The sequence below is a fragment of the Pristis pectinata genome, chromosome 33 (genome assembly GCF_009764475.1).
Source record: "Pristis pectinata isolate sPriPec2 chromosome 33, sPriPec2.1.pri, whole genome shotgun sequence".
NCBI lineage: Eukaryota > Metazoa > Chordata > Chondrichthyes > Rhinopristiformes > Pristidae > Pristis > Pristis pectinata.
In genome coordinates this window covers 14,400,727-14,426,435 of record NC_067437.1, presented here as the reverse complement: position 1 = coordinate 14,426,435, position 25,709 = coordinate 14,400,727, and the positions used below count along the sequence as shown (strand labels likewise).

Here is a 25,709-nt window from a genome sequence, read left to right as displayed (position 1 = left end):
TGATGAAGGCGGCTTCTGGCATGCTGGCCTTCATAAGTCACGGCATTGGGTATAAAAGTTGGGAGGTCATGGTGCAGTTGTACAGAACGCTGGTGAGGCCACCCTTGGAGTATTGTGTTCGGTTTTGGTTGCCCTGCTATCGGAAAGATGTTATTAAACTAGAAAGAGTGCAGAAAAGACTTACAAGGATGCTGCCAGAACTTGAGGGACCGAGTTATAGGGAGAGGTTGGACAGGCTAGGACTTTATTCCTTAAAGTGTAGGAGACCGATGGGTGATCTTATAGAGGTGATAAAATCATGAGGGCATAGATAGGGTGAATGCACTCAGTCTTTTTCAGAGTTGGTGTATAAAGAACTAGAGGGAATAGGTTTAAGGTGAGAGGGGAAAAATTTAAGAGGAACATGAAGGGCAACTTTTCTTTTACGCAAAGGGTGGCATCCATGTGGAACGAGCTGCCAGAGGAAGTGGTTGAGGCAGGTACAATAACAACTTTTAAAAGACAGTTGGACTGGTACATAAATTGGAAAAGTTTGGAAGGTTATGGGCCAAACACTGGCAAATGAGACATCTTGGTCGGCATGGATCAGTTGGGCCAAAGGGTCTGTTTCCATTCTGTATGACTCTCATCTACTGAAACTTTCAAGACACAGTACAAATTTTATGAACAGTAATTAAAGGATGTAGAGTTAAGATGAGAAAACAGGGTGGCAGCAACAAATAACTGTGGCATAATTTAATGATGGAACAGGTTTTAAGGGTGATGTCCTCCTCCTACTTTTAATGTTTCTTGGATCCATTTTTACTGCTGATTGATAGGCTAGTCCAATTCTGCTTTCGTCATCAATACATCTAATAAGGAAACTGCTAGTGGGCAGTTTCAAGGATTAAAAATTAAAAAGGACAAAATTGATAATAAGTTCCTCACCACACTTGCTATCTTTAAACCTCAAAGAATTGAGCAAGAGCTAACCAGTTTGGATGAAGCTATAAAATAAGGCTTCACTTGCACCTTCAAGCGGAAGAATTACATCTGGGAAGTTACTCTTATGTACCGTTGAATATTTATTCCTCAATCAACTCTGCTCTACAGGCAATTTGAACATGATCATTTGTGGAACCATGCTGTGCGCAAATTTGCTGCGTGTTAATTACAACAGTGACTCTTACTTCAGAGATACTGCATTAGCTACTTGGGAAGTACAGGCTGTGGAAGATACAAAATACAATCTGTACATGGTTGGAGGTTAGAAATAAGGAAGCATCGTTACAATTGAACAGGGTTTTGGTGAGGCCACACCTGGAGTACTGTGCACAATTTTGGTCCCCTTGTTTAAGAGAGGATATAGTGTTGAAGGAAGTCCAAAAGAGATTCACTAGGCTAATTCCTATGTCAGGAGGGTGGTCCTATTGCAAGTAGCTAAAGGCTAAAGCTGGATCAATATTCTTTGCAGTTTAGAAAAGTGAGTGTCATCTCATTGAGACATACAAGATCCTGAGGGGGGGGATAACAGGGTAGATGTTGATATGCTTCCACTGGTGGGAGAATCTCTAACAAGGACACAGTTACAAGATCAACATTGGGGGGGGGGGGGGGGGGGGGTCGTGGTGGTAGAGACAGACAGTCATTAAAAACTTTAAAACTGAGCAAGTGTCGAATCTTCAGAATTCTCTGTCCTGGAGGATTGTGGAGGCTACACCACTGAAGGTTTAAGGAAGAGGTAGATATATTTTTGAAAGATCAGGGAATCCAGAGCAATGGAGACCAGGCAATAGGAATTGAGACCTGGGGCAGATTAGCCATAATTGTCATGAATGATGTGGCAGGGGCATACCCCTCGTGCTCTTGTACTCAGTGGGGAACATAACCACAAATAAAAACAAAATGCTAGAAATACTCAGCAGGTCAAGCAATCTCTGTGTAGTGAGCAACATAGTTATGTGTAATGTCAATACCTTTCACCAAAATGAGGAAAACTTACGTTTTAAGTTGTGGAGAAGGTGCCAGGGTGGAAAGGACAAAGAATGATTGCGATAAGGTGGAGATGCAGAGCGATTGAGGTGAGTGGTGAGGATGTCAGATAGAGAGGATGAAAGCATTTTAAATCAGAAAGAGGAAATGGAAATAAAGGGGATGAAAGAGAACAGCTGCTGAAATTGAAAGATACAAAAGAATAGAATCGCTGGAAATTTGCAATAAAAGAGAATACTGATTGACCCAGTCAAACCGTAAAAGTATCCTCTCTCTGCAGATGTTGCCTGATCAGAGTACTTCTAGTGTTCTCTTTGTTTCAGTGTCCCGACAACTACAGTATTTTATTTTCATAGTGTTTTTTCCCCCATTCTGTCCCCATTTACCTTCTACTACAGACAAATCACCTGCAATCAACCAGCCTTCACCTTGGTGCCTCAGCATCACCATCACTATTTGTATCATTCCCCGTTCTCTCCACCCTTCCCGGATCTCTGCAAATTAATCAATTTGATTTTCCAACTTTTCCCAGTTCTGATGAAAAGTCATTGACCTGAAACATTATCTCTCTCCATAAATTCTGCCTGACCTGCTGCATCTTTCCAGAATTCACTTTCTTTATTTCAGATTGCTAGCAACTTCAGTTTTTGTTGTTCTTGATAAGCCAAAGATCATCTAAGTCAGCATGTTTCAGAAGTCCATGGTGAATTCCATTTACCAAATCAATCAGATGACCAGAGACCATTTCTTTGCATGATTTGTGAACAGCTTGGTTTCAAAGACAGTCACAGGGGTTTTCATGATGATGATCCAATTACAGCTAAACTAAACAGACATGAAAAGTTTGATCTCAGGCCCGTACTAAGTTAGCTGATCTCATTCAGAGAAGGGACAGATGTTAAAATTGGCCTCTGTGTTCTCCACTAGCAAAAGCAAAAGGATTCATGGAAGCTCCCCTACTCTTTCATATTCAACATAAGTAAATATCAGATGAGAACAATGTTTTTGCCCCAATGCCCCTCTTGATCCTCAGTCTATCCTTTCTCCCCATCACTACCACCACAAGCGGTTAAATAACCTGCTGATAACGTCAAATTTAAAAAACTATATGACTATTTGGGGAAGGAACAACTGAATGACCTTGAAAGAGCCTTGCAGACAGAAGCAGAAAAATAGAATACAAAGTATTCTGAAAGATAATTGCCAGAAATTTACCTTTCTACCACAGCAATATCCAAGATTTTGCATGACAGGGTCGATCTCCAGCTCAAAGACCTCTGCCAGTTTTGTACAGTACTTATACACACGTGACGTCTTGCGATTATATAGCCAGGCATTGTTGAACATCAACCAAATGTCATCTACATACTGCCATGGCTCCTGGTACTGGCCAGTGTCCAGCTTGCGCTTGATCGTAGACAAGTCCATTGGTGTCTTCACTATGTCGAAGTAGTCCTTCAAGCAACAAGAGGAAAAAAGTTTGAGTTTTCTATAAAGGTGCCAGAAGTGTCTGAATAGGTTTAACTCCACACTTTCATTGCCTAAAGTTTTTCCTACAACTTATACAATAGGCATTCTTCAATGCAAAAGTACAAAAGGAATTCACTTACACTGTAATTGGGGGAAAATGCAACTACTTGAAATAGATATTTAAAATAGAACAGAAATTAATGTACGCATCATTTTGGTTGCATACCATTGTTATTAAGACTGCAAATAGAAATCATAAATGTTACCTTCATTCAAATGCTTATTGATCTGTATTCCATTTTAGTCTTTAATGCCTTTTGTCTAGCCCACAGTTTACACTATATCTTCATTGTCCCTGAATCTGTGTAATCACAAGGACAGTGCCAGGCACCACTTCAAATTTGTTGCAGAGGCACCAAAACAACAGGAATGCCTGCCTATACTTGAGGTTGGTCCAGACTGTGAGCTGAACCTAGGGTCCAGAATATGGGCTGGGTGTGCAGCCGGAGCTGGAGGTCCAGAGTGCTGGCTGGATGAGTGTCCAGTGTACTGATAAGTTTTAGCTTATTTTGACAAGATGAAACTTGCATACAAATTGTTATATTACCGGAGGGGTCATCGGAAGAGAGCTTAGAGGTATCCTCATTTTGTTTTAATCTGCAGGCAATTAAGTATCCCTTTCCCTTGTGAATATTAAGGACTTAGTGTATATGTGCAGAGAAAGGCTTGTGGGGGGAAAAATGATAGCATATGCATAATGATGTTACTAATAAATCAACTCACTGCTACAAGCACAAAAGCACTAATATTGCTAAAATGCTTTCATAGGAATAATGGAAAAGATCACAATGTTTCTACAAAAGGGTGAGAAGTCCCAATATTTCAGAGGTAAGAAACAGGAGCAGGAAGAGGCCATAAGATAACTCAAAGCAGGCCAGCCTTTCAATAAGATCATGGTTCATCTTGTAGCACAAGTCCACCTTCTCACCTGACCCTTATACCTCCCATTACTCCAAAAAAAAAATCAGTTTCGGCTTTGAACATACTTGGTTAATATCCTCTCGGGTGAATCTGAAGTATTTCAATATTATGTCAGTCCTAAATGTAAAGCTCTATGCCTATGGATCCAAGTTCTAAACTCTCCTGTTGGAGCAATCATATTTTTAACCTCCACTCTGCCATTTTCTCAGAACCTTAAAAGTTTCAGAAAACCATCCTTCATTCTTCTAAACAGTAGTGACTATACTATTCAATTTCTCCTCACAAGAGAACCATCTAATTCCAATCCAGTGAAATAATCAAATGAATTTACTCTGTACTGACACCAAGACTTCTTTACTTCTGTATTCCAAACCCCGTGCAATTAAAGCCAGCTAACCATTTTGCATCTAAAACCTGTTATCGTAACTTCATCCATACTTTCTCAATTCCGCCTAAATAGCTGTGACTATTTTAGTTTCTCACCATTTTATGAAAAGGATATATACTGTTCATCTATTCCTCTAACACACATTTCTTTGTGTGATTTAAGTAGCAGATCCAGATATACTACAAAAACTACTTCACTCTTATCCACCTTGCTAAGTATCAAGTTAACCAGTAACTGGTCCCTTATTCTCTCTTGCCCTTCTTTCTTAAATAGCACTGTTGCATTTGGTACTTTCCAATTTAATGTGACTGCTTAAGATCCTAAGGCCTTTTGGAAGTTCAATATTAATGCATTCACTAACGTTTCACCCTGGGATGCAGGCAGCAGGCTTCAGGGGATTTGTTAGCTGTTAATTGCATTAATTTCTCCAGTGCTAATTTCACCTTTCCTAATATCAATTCTGCTTCTCACATTTTGGTTAGGAAATATTTATTTAACATTTCAGCCAATTTCTCAATCCCCATCATTTCTTTGTTTTGCACCTACTAATTCTACTCCATTATGCATCTATCTTAAGCTCTTATAATCTGATTTTATATTTCTCACTTGTTTATTTTTGTTCTATTTTTCCCTGATGAACAATTTTTTGGTCATACTTTGCTGGTTTCCAACTCTCCTAAATTTTATTTTTCTTTCAACTAATGCTTTCCTTAATTTTTACTTGGCCACAAATTAATCCTATGGAAGGTTTTATTTAATTTAATGAAATGTACATTTTTTGAGAATTATAAAGCATTTCTTTAATTGCTTGTCTTTGTTTATCTTGCATAAAATGTTTTATTCCAATTTCCCAACCTATTTTGGCCAATTCATCCATAACCATATGACAGCATTAGTTAAATTCAAGAAGCCAGTTTCCAAGTTTGGTATGTCATTCTCAAAGTCAACATAAAAATTTATTATAATCTTTTTCTTCTTTAGAGGATCTCTGAAATTACTGATTAGTAAAGAACTAGATTAAAATTGCCTGTTCCCTGGATAGTTCCATGACATTTTGGTCTAGGAAACTCTTCCTCAAAGTGTGCAATAAAAACAGAATTTAACTTATTCAGTCACCATAAAATAATAATCTTCCTTCCAGATCAAAGGCTGGTTTAACACTTTTTACTCCCAGAAGAAAATTAATCAAATGGTATAACATTAAAAATTGCAATTTGACAAAATCAGGTTAACAAACCCCAGTAAGTAACAAAGGGACCAAGATATTTCTATGATGTATTTACATTTACCTTTTCTTTTTATTGACACAATAGGAAAAAGACATGCAGAAAAAAATAAAATTTCACTATATAAGAAAATGTTTTGTTCTAAATACTATCTAAAAATAAATGTACGTTACACAGAACTTGCTCTGGAGGCAGAGGGCATTGCATTTCTATTTTTCCAACTGTTTCAGCTGAACTGGGAAATTAATTAACTGTTATTGCAATCTGAGGGCAGTCACTGAAAAATAGCATACATGATGCTGGAAACATCCCCACAACCCACTTACAGGAATACCCAGGAGTTGAGGATCCACAGGTTGACGGAAAGGAAGTGACTCAGGGTCCTGACGGTAAAGTGCTTCCAGTGTTGGCATTAGTGCCTGCCGCAGTTCTTCTGGCTTGAAAACTAAACAGAAAGGAGGGAAAAAGTGAACTCCGAGAAGCTAAAGCAGAGACTTTGACTTGAAAGTCATTATTAAAACAAGTAATTATTTTCATTTTTTGTTCACACAAGGTGTTAGTAATTCATAACACTAGAAATAAAAGTAGAAACAAACCACGATGTCCCTTAAGCTAATTAATAAGCTTTTGCCTGGCATAAAAATTGGTGGTGGTGTGAATAGCGAGGAAGGTTGTCTAAGGCTAGAGCAGGATATATTATCTCCACAATGGAAAGCTGGGTGGAACATTGGCAGATGGAATTTAATCCTGACAATTATTAGGCGATGATCTTTGGGAAGTCAAATAGGATAGGGCATATACAGTAAATGTTAAGTCACTATGGTAAACATTGGATCTTGTAGCCCAAGCCCATACTTTGCTGAAAGTGGCAACACAGGTAGATAAGGTGGTGAAGGAGGCATACGGAATCTTGCCTTCACAGGTCAGAGCACAGAATACAAGAGTTGGGACGTTATGTTGCAACTTTACAAGACATAGGTTATGCCACATTTGGAGTATTGTGTGCAATTCTGGTCACCACACCATTGGGAGGATGTGATTGCACTGGTGAGGGTGTAAAGGGTCTTCACCAGGAATGTTGCCTGGATTGGAGGACTTTGGTTATGAGGAGAGATTGGATAAATTGGTCTTGTTTACCTTGGAGTAAAGGAGACTGACGGGTGATCTGATAGAGGTATATAAAAAATGATGAGAGGTATAGACAGGGCAGATAGTCAGAATCTTCTTCCCCGTGGAAGGGGGTAACAAAAACAAGAGGGGACAGGTTTAAAGTGAGAGGAAGGAGTTTTAAAAGGAGAGAGGAGAAAGATTTTTTTTATGGTGAGGCTGATATCCGGAAGACACCAGAGGAGTTGGTGGAATCAGCTGTAATCATTACATTTAAGAGGCATTGAGATAGGCATGGCATAGATACAGACCTGATGCGGGGAAATGGGATTAGAGAAGATGGGCAAAAAAGTTGGAATGGACATGTTGGGATGAAGTGGCTGTTTCTGTGCTGAATGACCAGGATTCACTCTGCCATTTGGTAACATCAAACCTCATCAAGGCTCCCAATTGACTGTAAATCCATTAATTCCCTTTGTATCCAAAAATCAAATAGATTTCAGCCTTTAATTTCAACCATGTCCTATCATTTCACAAAATTTCACAAGCTGAAGTATAAAAAATTCTCAGATCTCTTTCCTGAACTTATGTCCTTTAGTTCTATACTCCCTGCCAGAGGAAACGACCTTTCATCAATCACCTTATCAAGCACTTTAGACCTTCAAAATTTTAATTTTCAAATTAATAACCAGGATTTTATTGATGTGATTACTTAAAGGCAAATAGGTGCTGTGTGGTTTTTCCTCCCCCAGAGTCAATGACCCCAATTTGCACGCATCGTATTTTAGTAGAGCCTAGTGTTTTATTTGTATCTTCTCCCCTCATCACAGAGGAAAAAGTACATGTACATACTCTTCTTACGTGACTGTCCACTCGCAGGGGATGATTGCGTTGCCAAATTTGTAGTATCTTCTTCCTCTTTTACTTCACCTTTCAACTCTGGTTTCTTCTCATCAGCCTCCATTGGCTCCTGTTTACACTCTTCTATTGCTGGTTCTTCCTTCACCTACAACGTTCAGAATCAAAGATCTTTTACATCTTAGCACAGAAAGGTGGGAATTCCCTCTCCACTGTGCATACACTGATGTCTACTCTCTAGGAACCAGGCAGAGCTCCATAATGTATAGTTCTCTCAATTACCCCATTGTCCAAATTACCCCAATCAGAAACTTATAGGTGAAAAAAAGTAATCGTGGAAATTTACAACTTGATAACTAGCAAACTGAAGTGTAGTAACCAAATCCACAAGTTCCACTGTTTGGCAAATCCCTAAACAATAAGAGTTAAGTGTTCTTAAAAAAAAGTATACTTTCCTACAATTTCAAGTAAATAATGTCCTTTTGAGAAGTCTAAAAATGAATCTAGAATTGTTGAACATTTGTAAAAACCAAGATTAAGTTATAGTATGATGCCTAATCATTTTCACACCTAAGTTTTAAGCATTTGCGTACCTAAGTTATAAAGTATCAACAAGGGCCCAAATATTCCTTTGCACTTCATTGAGTTGAGAATGGCAACAGAGGCTTGTAAGCATGAGACGAATTGTTATGTTTGGTGCCTGGGACCAAAATCAGTTTAACAAAAAGGTAAAAACTTGGAAAGCATAAGTTCTTATTATTAAAGAAAACACATGCAATTCAATTAATTCAGAAATAAATGCCATTTAATACCTCTTGTTTAATTTCTTGTTTTAGTTCCACAGTTTCTGGCTCAGTTTCTTCCTCTTCTTGCTTTTCCTCCATCTTTACATCGGACATTGGTGCTTCAGGAGCAGTCTGCTGAGAATTTGTGTCTGTACTACTGACTGATGCTGGGGTCGATACTCGGCCATCTGCACTCACTGCTGACTGTGAAAGCTAAAGCAAACCAATGATCAGGATGTAGACAAAAAAGTATCCAATAAATTCCATACAATAAAACAGGTTAAAAATGCAATTTTAATATATGTAACAGTCTCACAAAGTAATTCAATTCTTAAATCAACATGTCTCTTAGCAGGATACATTTTCTTCTAAGAAAATAAAACATATGTCTAAGGAAAGCTGCTTTCTTTTATGTACTATTATGAAGCTATCCTGGAGAAGATATCATAAAAGACTCAAAAGTGCTGGTTCTTTATGTCATGAGAAATGGAGTACAGAGTGGTGCTGTTTTGATTGAAAAGGGGATAGATCAGATTCCATATGAGATACTATGCCCAGTTTTGGCCTCAAAATCTCATTAGTCTTGGGGAAGGAACAGTTCAGATTCAGGGACTAAACAAGATTATTAACTGATAAAAAAAACAATTAATACAGTTGGATGCAATTAAATCTTTTTCCTCTGGAAAGGTATAATCTTAAAATGAAAGATGGACTGTTTATGGGTGAATTTGGAATGTACTCTTAAACACAACAAATATTGGAAATCTGGGAATTTCCTCTAAAAGGTGAATGCTGGGTGAACAGAAACAGTCAAAACTGAGATTATATTTAGCTGGCTAAATACAGGTAAGTGGAGATGAGGTGCAGGTCAGCCTTGAACTAACTTAATGGCAGACAAGTTCAATGTACCCAACAGTGTGTCTGTAGTGCACACAATGCAGAGTACAGCTCTACATTGGTCTTAATCAAAGGATAACTAAAGGTGAAAGTCTCAAATTTCGAAAAATTATAGGTATATAGTCTTATTCTCAAATGATCTCGACACATTTTCCCCAAAAATCATATGACACTTCAGAACAATATGATTAACTAAAAGGCAAATTATATTCAGATTGCCAATTAATATCAAAGTTGTAAAGGTTTCAATGCAAGATTAACCTCAGAGAAAATAAAACATATGTCTAAGGAAAGCTGCTTTCTTCTATGTACTGAAGCTATTGGAACTAAACACAAAACTTAATACTTGGATCATAAAGCAAAAATGTATAAAGACCAGATGGATATGAAGTAGTGACCGAAAATATGCCTTGCATTAGCAAATTAACAGAATTATTAGATTGTCAGCAAAGGGGAAATATTACTTTGCATGGTTGGGCTGGATTTAAATGAGAGATGAGAAGGCAAGTGCTAATTCAAGGCGCCTTCGAGTTTCCCCTCCTGAGCACCTCACACCTGCCGAGTCAGCTCAAGACAGGTCAATTTTGTCAACTCTTGAACGAGTGAAAGCTGTTAAAGTGCTAAGATAGGACAGTTAACAGAAAAATGGAAGAAAATACATTCAACATCTAAATATTTCAGTGGAACAGAGAGCTCTACATTTATCCAGGAAAGTGTGTGTACATAATTTATAAAAATACTTAACGACAATATACTCACAGGAGTAGTGGGATGTTGAGGCTGTACTGGTGCAGTTGGTGTAGGCGTTGATGGAGTTGCATTCTGTTGTTGTGCTGTTGGGGGCGGTGGAGGCTGCTGCTGTTCCCGCTCTCGCTGCTGCTGCTTCTGCCCAGCTGTTACCTGGGATTGTGGGGGGACTGGTGGAGGAGGGGGGAGCTGCGCTTGAGGTGGTGTCTGAACTTGAGGAGGCGGCGGCATCGTTGGTGGTTGCGAATTAGGTGATGGTGTCTGTTGCCGCTGTTGAGGGGGAATGCTAGGTGGTGTCTGGTGAGGGGTAGGTGTGAGACTTCTTGGTCCAGGGGATGGAGAATTCTGATGAAGCGAAGGCTGAGAAAGAGGTGGTGGACAGCTGAATTGAGCATTCTGGACTCCTGGCTGCATGGAAGCAGAACTGTTGACAGGTAATGAGGTGTTCTGAGCCTAATAAGAAAAAACACATGAAATAGAATACATTAACCCAATGTACTCGTAACATAGGACTAAATAAATTTACAAAGAAATTATATAAAATTGATATTTCCTATAAAATATTAGCCGGTAAGCAAAAGCTTTTTGTCTTAAGATTTCCAAAAGTAGTACAAATTACCTCTGCTAAGACAAATTTATAGCCAGTGTAAAAAATAAATTTAAATAGAAGATCAACAATAGCAAAAATAAAGAACATTAGGGTGGCACAACCAGTAGAATCACTGCCTCATAGCTCTAGTGAACCAAGTTTGATCCTAACCTCAGGCGCTGCCTGTACGGAGTTTGCACATTCTCCCTGTGACCACGTGGAATCCCCCTGGGTGCACTAGTTTCCTCTACCACCCCAAAGACCTGCAGATTGCTAGGTTAATTGACAACTGTAGATTTTCCTTCATGCGTGGACATGTAGTAGAATTTGGGGCAGGGGTAGGGGAGTTGATGGGAACGTGGGGAGAATAAAATGAGATTAGTGTGTAAAAGGGTGGCTGATAGTCAACACAGACTCAGTGGGCCAGAGGGCCCGTTTCTATGCTCTATGATTCTAATGTGACTGCTGAAACTTTATAAGTTGAGACTAAACACAAAATATGTCACTTGAGTCATAAAACACAAGATATAAAGACTGGATGGATCTTAAATAGTGATCCGAAAATATACTTTAAATTAGCTCTGTAAGAAGAGTCTTCAACGAAACATTTATTTTTGAAATGGAAACTTATGCCAGGTGCAGAGAACTAAAAACAGGAGAGTCGCTACAGTAAATATGGAAGTGTAGGGACTTGGATACTTAAGAGGGTGTACAAAGAAGCACTAGTGGGGAAGATTAGGGTCCATTAGGGATCAAAGTGGCAATCTGTGCATAAAGCTGGAGGACCAAAGAATGTCTAACGTGAATACTTCTCATCTGCATTCACTATGGAGAACGGCCTTGTATGGGCAACCCCCACACGACAACTGTTTGGGTAACAGAAATTCACCCTGATAGAATTCGCAAATCACTACCCAAAAATTTGAAATACAAAATAAAATTTGTTCTCACAGAATGTGTGTGGGGAAAAGAAAAGTAGATAAACAAAATTTATTTCTTTTTCCACTTGCATTTCTTGATGCATGCCCAAACGACATGGCTTTGCGTTACAGAAAATCACAATATAGACCATTTTCTAGGAACGCAACCCAATGTAACTTGGGGGTCACCTGTAGTTGGAGAATTCCAAGGAAGGAGATGGTGGAATTCTAGGACAATTACCATTGAAAAGGAGGAGATATCAGATGTCATTGCAGGCTTTAAGGTGGATAAACCCCAGGGCCTGATGAGATGTATCCCAGTGTGCTAAGGGAGGCGAGGCTGGAGATTGCTGGGGTTCTGACAGAAATTTTCAAACCTTCTCTGGCCACAGGGGAGGTGCTAGATGATTGGAGGATAATGAATGCTGTACATTTATTCAAAAGGTGCAACAGGGAAAAGCCAGGTAATTACAAGCCGGTTGACCTAACATCAGCGGTAAGGTAATTACTGAAAAAAATTCTGAAGGACAGAATTAATCCCAACATGGAGAGGCAGGCATTACTCAAGGATAGTCAGCGTGGCTTTGTTTGCATGAGCCCATCTGATTAATTTCACTGAATTTTTTGAAGCGGTGACTGAGCGAGTTAATGAAGGTAACTCATTTGTGAAATACATGGACGTAAGTAAGGCCTTTGACAAGGTCCCACATGAGAGACCAGTCCACAAGGCAAGAACCCCTGAGATCCACAGCAATTTGGCAAATTGGATCTGAAACTTTTTGCATTTGGAAGCTGTGAGTAGCACTGCACTGCAGGAATTTTTGCTGGGATCCTTGTTATATACATTAATCATCTGGATGCCAGTGTTAGCAAGTTCGCAGATGTCACAAAAATTGGCAGTGTTGTTGATAGAGAAGGTAGTCTTTGGCTACAAAATGATACAGATGTGTTGGTCAAATGGGCAGAGCAATGGCAGATGGAATTTAATCCCTAGCACCAGAAGAGAAGCATCTGAGGCTGTTATTTTGGATACTAGTTAATGTGAAGTGATGCACTTTGGAAAGACTGACACAGTTAGAATATACACAAAGAATGACAGAACCCTAGGAAATACTGAGGAACAGGTACAAACATCCAAGGATCCTGGAAGGCAGCAGTAGCCAGGGAAGGTTTAAAAATTTCTGCCAGAATCCTAGTGATCTCCTGCCACACCTCCCATAGCAGGCTGGGATCATCTCATTAGAACCTAGGGATTAATCCACCTTTAAGCTTGCTAAAGCATCTAATACTGCCTCTTTTTCATAATACATACGAGATAGTTGGGCAGTGCATAGAACATAAAAGAGCAAAGTGCTTATGGTACAACTATATAAAACATTAGTTAGGCCATAGCTGGACTACTGTACGCAATTCTGGTGGTCATACTATAGGGAAGATATGATTGTACTGGAGAAACTGCTGAGAAGGTTCACTGGAATATTGCCTGGGATGAAAGATTTCAGCTAAAAGGAGAGACCAGATGGCTTATTTCCTTACAGCTGGGAAGGTGGGGGAATTGATGTCATAGGACTATATAAAATTCTGAGGGCATTGATAGGACAGTGAGAAACCTCTCCCCTGAGAAGACCAGAGGGCTATTTAAGGTAAGGTGTAGGAGATTTAGAGGGTATCTGATAAAATGTTTTTTCATCCAGCAGGTGGTCTTAAATGCACTGCTTGAATCAGGTCCTCTCACAACATTTTAGTCTTTACATGAGCACTTGAAATGCTATTAAATAGAAGACTATGGACAGAGTGCTGGAAAATGGGATTAGTACAGAAAAGTACTCGATGACCAACATCGACACAGTAGACCCAAAAATCTGCTTCCGCACTACGACTCTTTAAAAACCACAACACCTGGTAGCTCTTATGATGGATTCTTCTTTGGAAAAAAGACATTTCTTTTCCTCTGCCATTTTACCTGGGCTATCTGGCATTTGATTCAACTGCTGCATCTTGCTAAGTTAATGAAGTGGTCTAACATTTTATTCTCTTCAGCTCTTTTTCTGTATTTCTCTCAAAACATGGATCTCCTATATCCTTTATGCATGGCCCAAGTGAGACTGGCAATTTAATGAAGACTTAATGGTTGATTTTGAGTTACGGGCTTTAATCCATAATCCCCCGCATGTCATTGTGAAATGACAGAGATGAAAGGAACAGTTGTACCAACTTTCCCAACAGCTATCTACTGGTTAATAATGAAACCAGTTTAAATGTAACTAAGCAAGGTATTAAGATGGTAACTTGAGAGGTAGTTTGGGGAAAAAAAAATCACGTTTTCCCCCATCCTAGGCACAGTAAGTATAGTGTAAGAATTCCCTTTGTTGCAGTTACCTTGGAATTAATATTTGATAGGATTTATCCAACCGTCCTTTCCGGTATTTTAATCTTATTTAGGATCTAGACTGGGGCACAATCTATAGTCGTATCTACACAGTTCAATCAAATAAAAAGTACTTTGAATGCCAAGGAGGTAGAAGAAAGATTATTTAATACCGGAGACATCACTGGCTGGTTGCTGGCTTGTGTCATGGTGGTACTGCCAGTGTTCATTCCAGGAGAGGATACGGGAAACTGGTTTGGGGTCAGGAACTGATTCTGGCTAGGATGCTGTGCAGCCATCGGCTGTGCCATTCTGGAAGTGGTTAATCCCATCTGTTTACAAAACAAAACATACTGATGTAAGAAGAGCAATTTCTTAAAAGGATTTAATTATATATTTCTGAGGCTTTAAGCCATGTAGAATTTAGTTGATTTTTATGGCAGTACCATGGAACAGTCTGCTGATGTCATTCAGTGCCAGAGTGGAGGCAAATGGCATTGAACATTCAATGCTTTACAATGCTTTGTAGCATCTAGCTTCAAGATTGGACTGGCAGTTTTAAGAGGTTGTCCTTTACCCTTTCACTGCGATTAGCATGTAGTCAAAGCAGGCTCAAAAATGGGGCAATTGGGAAAACAAGATCTGTTCAATTAATAAGTTGTCTAACCCTCAAAATAATCGTTAGCTCTGTAGCAGGTCAACCGTCTGTTAGTGAGATCTTCGAATATTTACTAAAAAAAGGCAAATTAAATAGACAGTGTCTGTTCAATGACAATTAATTTCCCTGGACAGTTTTCAATTTTGAGGCCAATTACAAATGCAATGTTGTTCCAACTATATTCTGTAGATTTGGTTAATAATAAATGTACTTGCTTGTGTAATTGATGAAAGTAAAGCAAATTATAATTTGGAAACAGAAAATAATTGATTTTCATGATAACATAAAAGGTATCACCATCCTACAGCTATGCTTTGATGTTTGTTTAATCTGTTTTAAATGCAGTTGCTTGGCATTGCATAAACCCAATATTCATTCATAAAGGTACACATGCAAAACCAGTTTTAAGCTACAAGAGGAATGAATTAAAAACAAAATTGTCAAATGCCAAATACATAATTATCTAGTCCTTAATATGCATCGTTTAGTAATACCAACAATCCATAATTTTACTTCAAAATAATCCACCATAAATTACCTGACACTTATGAGATCAAAGTTTTAATTTTTGATGGGTTTTAATGGAGAAGCTTTTCTAATAATTATGGTGGGAAAGCTTCAAACCGAACCTGATTCATGGGTCCTGTTTGCGTCATCTGTCCTGGATGTGGCAATGGAGGATTTAAGCGTTGTCCCAAACCAGTCATCTGCATGCTGCTCATTGGCGGAAACTGATTCATTCCTGGATTGAAGACAGTGACAAAAATAAAATGCAGGTTTTAACAGAAAAAAAGTGTGAAAGCAACAATCAAAGCAAATGGACAGACTTACAGGAGCCAAGAGAAACGTTAACTTCCAAATTGCAATTTCAAACATGCTGGGTGACTCTTGCACCCCAATTTTTTTTATATATTTCACAAAACCTTTTTAACACTATTTGATATGGCTACATATAATAGCAGAATTTTACATTTTAATAGCTTCATTAATGCACTGAAAATAATTGGATCAAAACATGTTTCAGTATATTAAGCCAATATCCTTTTTGTTTGACACTAATAAAATTTCTTCTATTGCCATTACCATCAGTATTTCACTTCAGTGTTAAGAGTCCAAGCTTGAAATGACAAAATCTGTATTACTGTAATTTTTCTAATAGTCCAGGAGATTGAAGGGTTCAAAATTATGAAAATGAATTCAATAAATCTGGCAATTTGTGGCTTGCATCAGAAAATGTCTAGAATAATGTCCAGTTTGCCAATAACATCTTTAGTAATGCCTCAAAAAACTGAACTCGCCATTTTTCTACTTTGGTCAACAAGCGACTTCACATAATGGTGCTGCCTCAGGGCAAAGTAGAAATTGATAGTAAATATATTCCAGGACAAATACCAAAGTAGATATTAAACTTCAATGCAGCCATGTAATACATTAACATGCAAGTACATCAGCTGAATCTCCCTTTGAACTCATGGAAAAATTGTATTAATATAGGAAAATGCTGCTATAGAGGCTTACTGGATCGGTAGATCAATGCAACAAAACGTAGCCACTTTAAGTCCTTTTTGGGGCCTCAGTTTATAGTGTGTACTACTTGTTATTCACTGAAACTTAGCCTCTTCAATATTAGATGGTTATTTCCTTCAATTTAATGTTCTGAACCCCAATGGACTCAGAGGTTCACAGCACAACCGATTATAGAAAACTGATCAGAGCACTGAGGATCAATGCCAATGAACTTTAGTTTAAATGGCAAGGCCATCATTGGCAATTCCATAATGCATTCAAAAACCAGACTATTCATCTGCACACTGTCGCAAATCAGGCAATTGTCTTTTAACCACATAAATGAGGAACTACAATGAAAGACATGATTATGACCAAACTGCACAGGTCAATGTAACTGATGAATATATTATTGCAGAGAGGCTGAAAGTTTTGAAAACAAGTTTGTGATCATTTGAAATTGTACAGCATAATTCATTTATACCAATCATAATTCTACACAAGAAATATATTTTGAAAGTTGTATCTTACCACTTGGGGTCTGCATCCGGTTCATGATCTGACTTGGCACATTTGGCCGCATAAGGGTTGGGTCAGAAAGTGGTCCATCTGAAATACAACAGAATTAGGTGTAAAGGAAATGTGGCAAAATGCCAGAATAATGCAAAAGCAAGTCACTTTTCCTGCCAAAGGAGTGGGGGAGGGTGGCAATGCACTATTGTCACATGTCAACTATGAATGTGCTCTTTTGCTTTTTCACCATCTGTGCTTTATAATCCTGGGTACAGCATATATGAAGACCTCTAAACCAAAAGAGAGTATTTCAAAACTGTATTAACATATTTTAGCTTTAATCTTTAGAAATTATATCAGAAGTGTACAAATCTATAAAGGGTAGGAGCGCAGAACATGTTTTTAACGTTGTCTGTGGAGATACATTATCCAACATCCATGGCTGGCTTCTCCTTCCAGTGATAGCCATCTGCCAAGCAGGACTACGTCTGCCTAACCCCAATAGCATCTCTAATGAGTATCAATGTTTATTCTTTTGTAATGGCTCACTTAAGAGCGCCTCCAATCTAGCTTTTCTTTCTCTGTGAACACAGGACGAGAGATAACTAGTTTCCATTTGGAGACGTGCACATGCATAATGCATTTTAAATAAAGGCAAAGTGAAGCTTGGCAGAAATAGCTTCACCACATGGCCAAATATTTTGCCAGCACTGTGTGAAACTAGGCAGTAAAAGGCCACACTTGGTTGCAGTTTTGGAAAGCTGCCAACACCAAGAGAACAGTAACAGTGCAAGTTATCACTCTCAAAAGAGGAAGCAAACATCTGCAGTGCAAGAAAAACATTCACTGACTTGCTCATTCAATGCCTTTTCTAATCCAATGCAAATGTGACCTTCCACTTCAATTAGTCATTAAAAATACTGCTAATTAAGAGTACAATTCCCAAGGCCACATACTAAACTACTTGTGCTGCCATTTAATATTAACAGTTATACACGATTCCCAAGAGACGGCTCCGAATTTCTTCACGTACGACTGTGAATGAATATAAAAATAAGAATGTGTCACTGAGTTGATAAGTTCAGTTCCTTTTCATATTTTGACCCATTTTCTGGGACCCAGACAATAAATGCCAGACATGCCTTTTCTCTTTATAGATGCTGATTAACAGGTACAATACCAGCATTTTCATTACTTTTATAAAACATTCCTTTCTTTGCACTATCAATAAAATACAGTAGTGTTCCACAACACTGAAGTTACAAGTCTCCAATATGTGAGTGCTGCCTGAACATTCAACTGTGGTATAATTGCATGAAGACCATGCCCAGTTCTTACCTGGCACTCAAACAAGCTCAGTTTACAGCTGGAATCACCTGACAAAGCTTTCCTTTTTTAATCCAGGGTTCTATAAATATGGTGGGCACCAACTTTGTCTGACACCAACTAACAAAGCTAACTGTCCAAAAATTGATCACCAGTACACTCAAAAATTAATCAACAGTATGCTGTTTAATGTCTTCAAGGAGACAAAAATATTTTGTTAATAAACTGATCTAAATTATGTAAATTATTAAAATGAACAAGTCACTTCAATGACATGTTCTCTAGTTTAATGACCAGAAATTATGGTTGTGTTAAATAATTAGCCAAAAAAGTGCCATTTTTTAGTTATGGGCAAGTTACAGTACTGTAAAATCAGGAAGAATCAATATTGGAGTCCTTCAAGAATTTGCCAAATGTGAATGAACAGAAGTTACATTAATAAATTCACATTTCACGAAACTTTATAAAAGTGGACAAAATCCTGGCTTCTTACTTGGAGGGAGTCCAGTCTGCAGCTGTGTCATGCTGGGGGGCTGGGCTCCTCCTGTAGATAATAGACCACTTTGGTTTGGCATCACACCCTGTTTCTGAAGCCTAGTGCGGCGCTTTTCCTCAAGTTCTTTCTGAATCTTGTAAATCTTCTCAGCCAGCAGATGATAATACTCAGCCTGAATTTACAAAAAGAAAATGATTTTATTTTTATAAAGGGATGACAAGACACTCTGATGCCTATGAACAAAAAGCAGCAAGATCAGAAAAAGGAATGAACCTAAAAGTTCCAAAAGAGAGCTGGTGTAAATTTGTGGCTTCCTTGCATGCCACCAGAGTACATTCGAACCCAACTCAGAGTGACAGTGTTTTCTATTTTCATTCATAAGCTGTTATAATATCAGCCTAGTGCCATTCTAACTTTGTAAAGAAATATGACCTTAGAATTGCTGTCAGCTTGTTTGACTAGAGTATGCATCCTTTCATGTGGTTGAAATAAATGCTAGCCTATACATCTCGAGTATACAGGGCAAGGTAAGCTATTGCCATACAAAGCCTTGATTTAACCACCTCTAGAGTACTGTGAGCAGTTCACATACCTCACCTCAGGATGGATAAATTGCACTTGGAGGGAGTGCAGGGTAGATTTACCACAAATGATAACTGGGCTCTCCAGTGGAGAGATTTTACAAATTAGGGTCATAATTCTTGGAATTTAGGTCAAGGGTGACAAAGTTTTCTAGGTATTAAGAGGTCTGATAGCACCAAACTATTACCTTGGAGGCGGGCATGGGCAGAAAATAGTCTAATATTAAAGACAAACCTTCCAGAAATTGTTAGGAAATAGTTCCATCTTTGAAGGATGGTTGATGTTTTGAACTCTTCCACAAATGCCAACTGACATTAGGTCAAATGCTGATTTTAAATATTGGTTGAGGAACTTTTGTTAACCAAGATTTAAGGGACATGGAGAAAAGGCAGATCTGTGGAGATAAGCCTCAGACTAGCCATGACCTCAATGAATGCTGGAGGAGGCTCAAAGGGCTAAATGGTCGACTCCCCGTTCCTGTGATTAGTTTGTCTCTACATATTTGGACAGAATACAGAAATAGTTGTAATGGGTTCTATTCACTTGACAGTGCTATGTTATTTTAGCTATATTTAGCATTCTGCGCAGTTCATTTCTCGAACAGTTCACAGCATGCACGCTTAATGATTTAACATCACACGCCAGAAAGAACCATCCCCAGGTTTTCCACTAAACCAAGATTTAAATTATTTCTACAGAAACATTAAATTATAACTTACCCTGCTGTTGGCAGACTCATACATATCACCTTCAACTTTTCTTGCATAAGCCACCAGGTTTTCCATTCGTCTGTCCTTTAATGCTGCTGGATCAGGTGTTGGGAATATGGCTTGAACTCTGCATTAAGGGAAATAATGATTTAAAACTCAGGTGCACAGTTGGCAAACATTTTTGAAGTGGACATTAAACAAGTAGGAAGGCAGCATTACATTAATTTAAACAACAGATTCCTTAAAAAACCCAGAATTGTAAACTTAAGCAGTAACTTAAAATTTAGTTTTGTCAGATAAATTTACCCAAGTGACACTGCATTGTACTCAGAACAGTCATTTTACATACAGAAAGCATTATTCACAATGTACTTAGAACAATAAAACCAAGCACAATGGAGGTAGCCATGCTCTGCAAATATCCTACAACAGAAATAAATCTTAAGGAAATGTAGTTACTGAAGTATTCTCCACTACCCCATAAGTGTTTGTTGCTCTCTACAATTAAGCCATACATAGAAACAATTTTGCCTCTTGCTGATCCCATTAGTTCCTTCTCTCTGCTCTCTCCCCATAGCCTTGTAAATCTTTTCCTTTCCAATATTTATTCAATAGTCATCACATTTTCAGACTTTCTCACTGTGGAAAAGTTATTTTCCTTCATGTTGCACCTGGTTCTTTTACTGAGAACCTTAAATTTGTAACCTCTGGTTACTGCTTCATCTGCCCGCAGGAACAGTTCCTCCTTACACGATTAATACCATTTATGAATTTGAATCTATCAAAGATAAAAATCAGGCTTCACAATCTTCAGGAAACTGCAGATCCTTAGACCAGTTATGATTTGAGTCATCTCTTTGCCGGTCTCTTTGACGTCTCGAGATGCTTTCTATAGTATGGTGTTCTCAACTAAGACCAAACTAGCATTGACCTTCCATACTATGCCCCTATTAATAAAAGTAAAGATCTTAAACAGGCATTTCAATTTGACCTGCCCACAGATATACACCCCAGGCTTTTATTTTGTATTCCCTTTTAAAGCAAAACATTTCCTTTACTTTGCTTCTCATTCTTCTCCCGAAAATGTAGCATTTTTCTACATTAATCTGTTATATGTCCCTTCTATTAAGTCTTCCAAAAGTTCAAATAATTTATTCCTCATTGTTTACTAAATTTCCAACTGCATATATTCCACCCAATCTAAAATAACAAATTTTTAATAATAATAAAACTGGACCAGGTTTTGCTACAGTGAGCCATTGCTCCATGTAATTGACAGCAACTTTAGGATACCAATGCATGTGAATGTGGAAACTTGGAGCTGGTGTCAACGGTTCACCAATGGGGAGAGGGCTGTGCTGCAAAGTCAGAATTCATTGAGGAAGTGAAAAGTAGTGGGTTCCCACCAGGGTGGGAATGTGTGCAAAAGATCCCGTGCCAGATCAGAGGTAGTGCTGGAAATACTGCCTCATTTGATTTGAATGGAGGAGGAGAACAGCTGCAAGAAACTAATTATTTTGTTCTGATTTTTGTTAAAAATGCCTCAAAGTTTCTGAAGTGTAACAAGTTTTTTAAGCTTTAAGTATGTCTAAATTTTAAAAATAGATTTTAATGCCTCTGAAACATTCAAAACATTTCATCCTTGACTGCTCACGTTAAGTTTGGCCTGTCAGTCCTTTTATGATTAGGGCTAGTTTAGGCCATACCACTCAATGCATCTTTTACAGCCCAAAGCCCTTTGGCACACAAGGCCTTATTGTGAATAATCCCTTCAGCTTTCCCATTCCTGCTGGGAGGATCACTTCAGTTAAGTTTGTATTTTGAAGAAAAGTGAAGTTAAATGCAAGTTTGCTACTGACTGCAAAATCTTGCCCAATACCATTATGTAGCCTGGGACAATAAGACTTAAATGCTGCACTGGAACCAAAACAATAAGTCAACAGAAAGGGACAGGTACAAACTTGAAGGAACAATCAAGGTTAAAAGGATGTTGAGAAAAGTAGTTTGCATGAGATTTATGTGTCATCCACATGTACAGTCATTTTACGTGAGTGTGTAACAATTATTTGCAATGGCAAATGGAATTCAACTGCCTCATATGCTCATCTACAAGGCAATTAACCTTTGACTATCATAAACAAATTATAATCTCACTTACAATTTGTGCACAAGATGATTGCGAAGGTCCTGAGTGACATCTTCATGCCATGATTTCCGAATGCCAGTGCTCGAGGGGGGCGTTGCTGTTGGCACCGCATTTAGATTGCTAACACCTGTGCCATCACTTAACATTTGGCTGAAATTATCAAAAGTTGACGTGAGTAATACATACATTGGAATAGTTAAGAGTGAAAAGCATATATATATTTTTAATTCTCCCCTATTACAGATTTGAAATCATTCTGTACCAAAAGGATACAGGTTTGACTACACATTCTAATAACACTTCATTCCATGGAACAGGCATACAGGACACCTCTGACAACAGAACTCATGAGCTCGGTCATAGTTATAAAGGGCAATGCATCTCTTAGCTCCAAGGACAATACTGGCAACCAAAATAGGTTTTGCATGTTCACACTAAAAGATCTGTAGAGGCAATATATGAAATAGTAAACGAAGAGTAAAAATGAATCTTAGACTTACTTTGGAGTCATGGATGGCAGCAACATAGCGTCATGCAGTAAACTGGACTGCTGGGTGGAGGCCTGCACACCCACATTATTTCCATTTACACCCATTTGATTGGTACCTACAAAACACATACAAGTCACTTGAAGATCTCTAAAACATCTCATTTGATGACAATCTGGTTGGTTCACTTGCAGATATTTTCTTGTCACAGGCTAATAATGTATCAACACAGTACTCTGCAAAGACTTGTTGAAATGTGCCATTATGATCCCGTTTGGTCTCACTTCCAGCAACAAATTTAACACCTTTTTAAGACTATGCTTGTTGCTGCAACTTTACCCCAAGAGTTAAATGGGTTGATTTTTCAAACAAAAAATCACAAGTATGTATGAAACTGTCAAATGGTATCTAGAGCCAGATTGGTAAAAGACAATTAATTATGCCCTCAACCAACCCGTCCCATCCAGGTCTCTCCAAAAGGTTTTATAGATCTTTGGTTTCCATGCAGCAGTTTTTCAGCTGGAATTCATTCTATCATTTAATACAACAGTCAATGGTCTACTGTATACATATAAACTTTTTTTCTTATTAATTGCCACTACCTACCAAAATAGCATTTTACCCAACCCAAAGGCAAAATTTTAAACAATTTAAAAAGCTTCAATATATTGCTGTAAACTTGGCCAGTATTCATAACACAAGAAGAAAACTCACAATTCTGAAGACATCAAAGGTTAGCTCTGGCTAACAGAATAGAAAGTGAACTCTAGCAGATTTTGATACAGACTGAGAAAGTTAATTGTTTTTCTTTTTATATATATGAATTACCAATATTTAAGGACTATTTCAATAAGCATCTGCAAAATGGAACGTAAATATTTAGTGAACTGCTCAACCAGAGGACAAATCATCTTCAGTAACCAGACTTGTTTTGCATGCAGCTTGTTTGTACCTACCCATAGTATTCATTGACCGTAGAGACTGGTGCCCCTGTGAAGACTGAGACGATTGCTGGTTCTGCAGCGCAGGTTGAGGCTGCATCTGATTACCCTGATATGTGAGTCCAAGCGCTGCGTAGGCTCTCTCTATGGAGCTTGGGTCGATCTGACTGGTAGTGTTTATACTTGGTGTGGTTGGTTGTCCAACCCCTACTGACCCTAATGAGTTTCCTAGTCCTACTGCTGCACCAGCTAATAATGCTGTGGAAAAATGAAAAGAAGTTGAATTTATAAATTTGATTTATGTACAGACACCACGAGTTTTGCTATAACTGACTCGTTCCCACCATTATCTGAAATTTCTGAATATGTTGTCTTGGTCCTACTGCACGTAGTTATGAGCTACTTCATTTCCTGTGGAAACACTAAAGTTTTCCCCCGATTCCCACAGTCTTCAGTTTTACCAGTGTTTCTTGATGCCACAATTGTATCTTAAAACTTGCTTAATCTCACTTCTTAAAGCTCTGACGGAGGGTTGTTGATCTGAAATATTAACTTTTATTGCGTATTGCAGGCTGCTTGACTTGCTGTGTTTTGTTGTTTTATTTCAGATTTCCAACATTGCCAATATTTTATTTAAATCATGGCAATAGTGCAGTGCATCAATTACTACAGAAATCAGTATCTCCTCAAATTTAAGTTGAGGTACTAAGGGGAATTGACAGGGTAGAGATAAATTATTCCCACTGATTGAGGCGTCTAGAACTAAGGATGCGGCTTAATAACATCTTAGATTCTGTGGTGATGCTTGGAAACACATGGTGGTATGATCTTTTCCACATCAGCAAATTATGCTAAAATATTAATTTTAAGTAAGAGATTAACAAATTTTTCTTAACCCAAGATATTAAGGGCTTTATGTAAATGACAGGTTTGTGCAACAAGGTGATAGGCCGATATCCTACTGAATTACAGACAAAGTTCGTGGGGCAAATCCCCTCCTCTTATTTTTAAACACTAGAGAGGTACAGCAAATAGTGTAAAAAGACTTAAACTCCGTTCCCAAAACTACAAAATGGTCACTTTTTTTTTTGTAATCAGCATTTTAAGCCTCAGTACTATCCACCAGGATCACTTCCCCATGTAGCCACATTCAACATGTCACAGTTGAAAAACACATAAAGGGTACCCTTCTACCATCTTCATTGTCACACACCAACATCCTCTTCTCACATTTCTAATTTTAAAACATAATCAGTAATATTTCCTAATTAGCTGAAACTAAAAGACATCTCACTTTCCTAAACTTTTGTTTTGAAAATAAAAAGATAAAATTCAATGCCACATACCTATAAAAATATAGGTAGAAACACAATTTGTTCCTGAAAAGTATCAGTGCAGAAAATTTAGAATAATTGTAATCAAATAATTTATTAATCAGTGGCCCTGAAAAAAGCTTAAAATGATGTATGAAGGAGACAAAAAAAAAACCGCAGATCCCGGATTCTGGAGAAAACAACAACTTACTGAAGGATCTCAGCAGGTCAAGCAGCATCTATGGAGGCAAAGGGATGGCCGATGTTTCCGGTCAAGACTCTGCATTAGGATCGTAACCGAAACGCTGGCCATCCATTTGCCTCCACAGATGCTGCTTGACCTGCTGGGTTCCTCCAGCAGTTTGTGAATTGCTTAAAATGATGTATTTATGGACTAATAGATAACTCCATGGGTAATCAGAATTCATACAAATCTATGGCATTCATTGGTACCAGCAACTTGCCTAACTAGGTGAATTTTATGAACACAAAAGACTCTGAAAAACACTTTTGAATGCAATAAGTGAAAGCCCAACTCTGATCCAAAAAAAATCATCTCTGATTAAGCAGCAAGACTTCCACCATGATTATGTGGCCTTAAAATAACATTGCTTCACTTATTCAAAATAACTTGTGCATCAGGTAATTATACATAGCTGCTTTTACAAAATAGCATGCAAGGCTCATCATGCATAATGGTATAGGAAATTCCTAAAGTACCCA

General features: G+C 38.2%; 1 protein-coding gene across 1 annotated transcript in view; it reads right to left on the bottom strand.

The window, feature by feature from the left end:
* The window catches only part of LOC127585473 (histone acetyltransferase p300-like), a 102,947-nt gene that overhangs the window by 33,850 nt on the left and 43,388 nt on the right, over positions 1 to 25,709 (bottom strand). Inside the window, 13 exon segments of the mRNA XM_052042948.1 lie at positions 3,187 to 3,426; positions 6,363 to 6,481; positions 7,996 to 8,149; positions 8,814 to 8,999; positions 10,443 to 10,883; positions 14,481 to 14,639; positions 15,595 to 15,707; positions 17,003 to 17,080; positions 18,804 to 18,978; positions 20,108 to 20,225; positions 22,257 to 22,394; positions 22,745 to 22,850; positions 23,689 to 23,931. Of these exon segments, the coding sequence (XP_051898908.1) occupies positions 3,187 to 3,426; positions 6,363 to 6,481; positions 7,996 to 8,149; positions 8,814 to 8,999; positions 10,443 to 10,883; positions 14,481 to 14,639; positions 15,595 to 15,707; positions 17,003 to 17,080; positions 18,804 to 18,978; positions 20,108 to 20,225; positions 22,257 to 22,394; positions 22,745 to 22,850; positions 23,689 to 23,931 (2,270 nt within the window).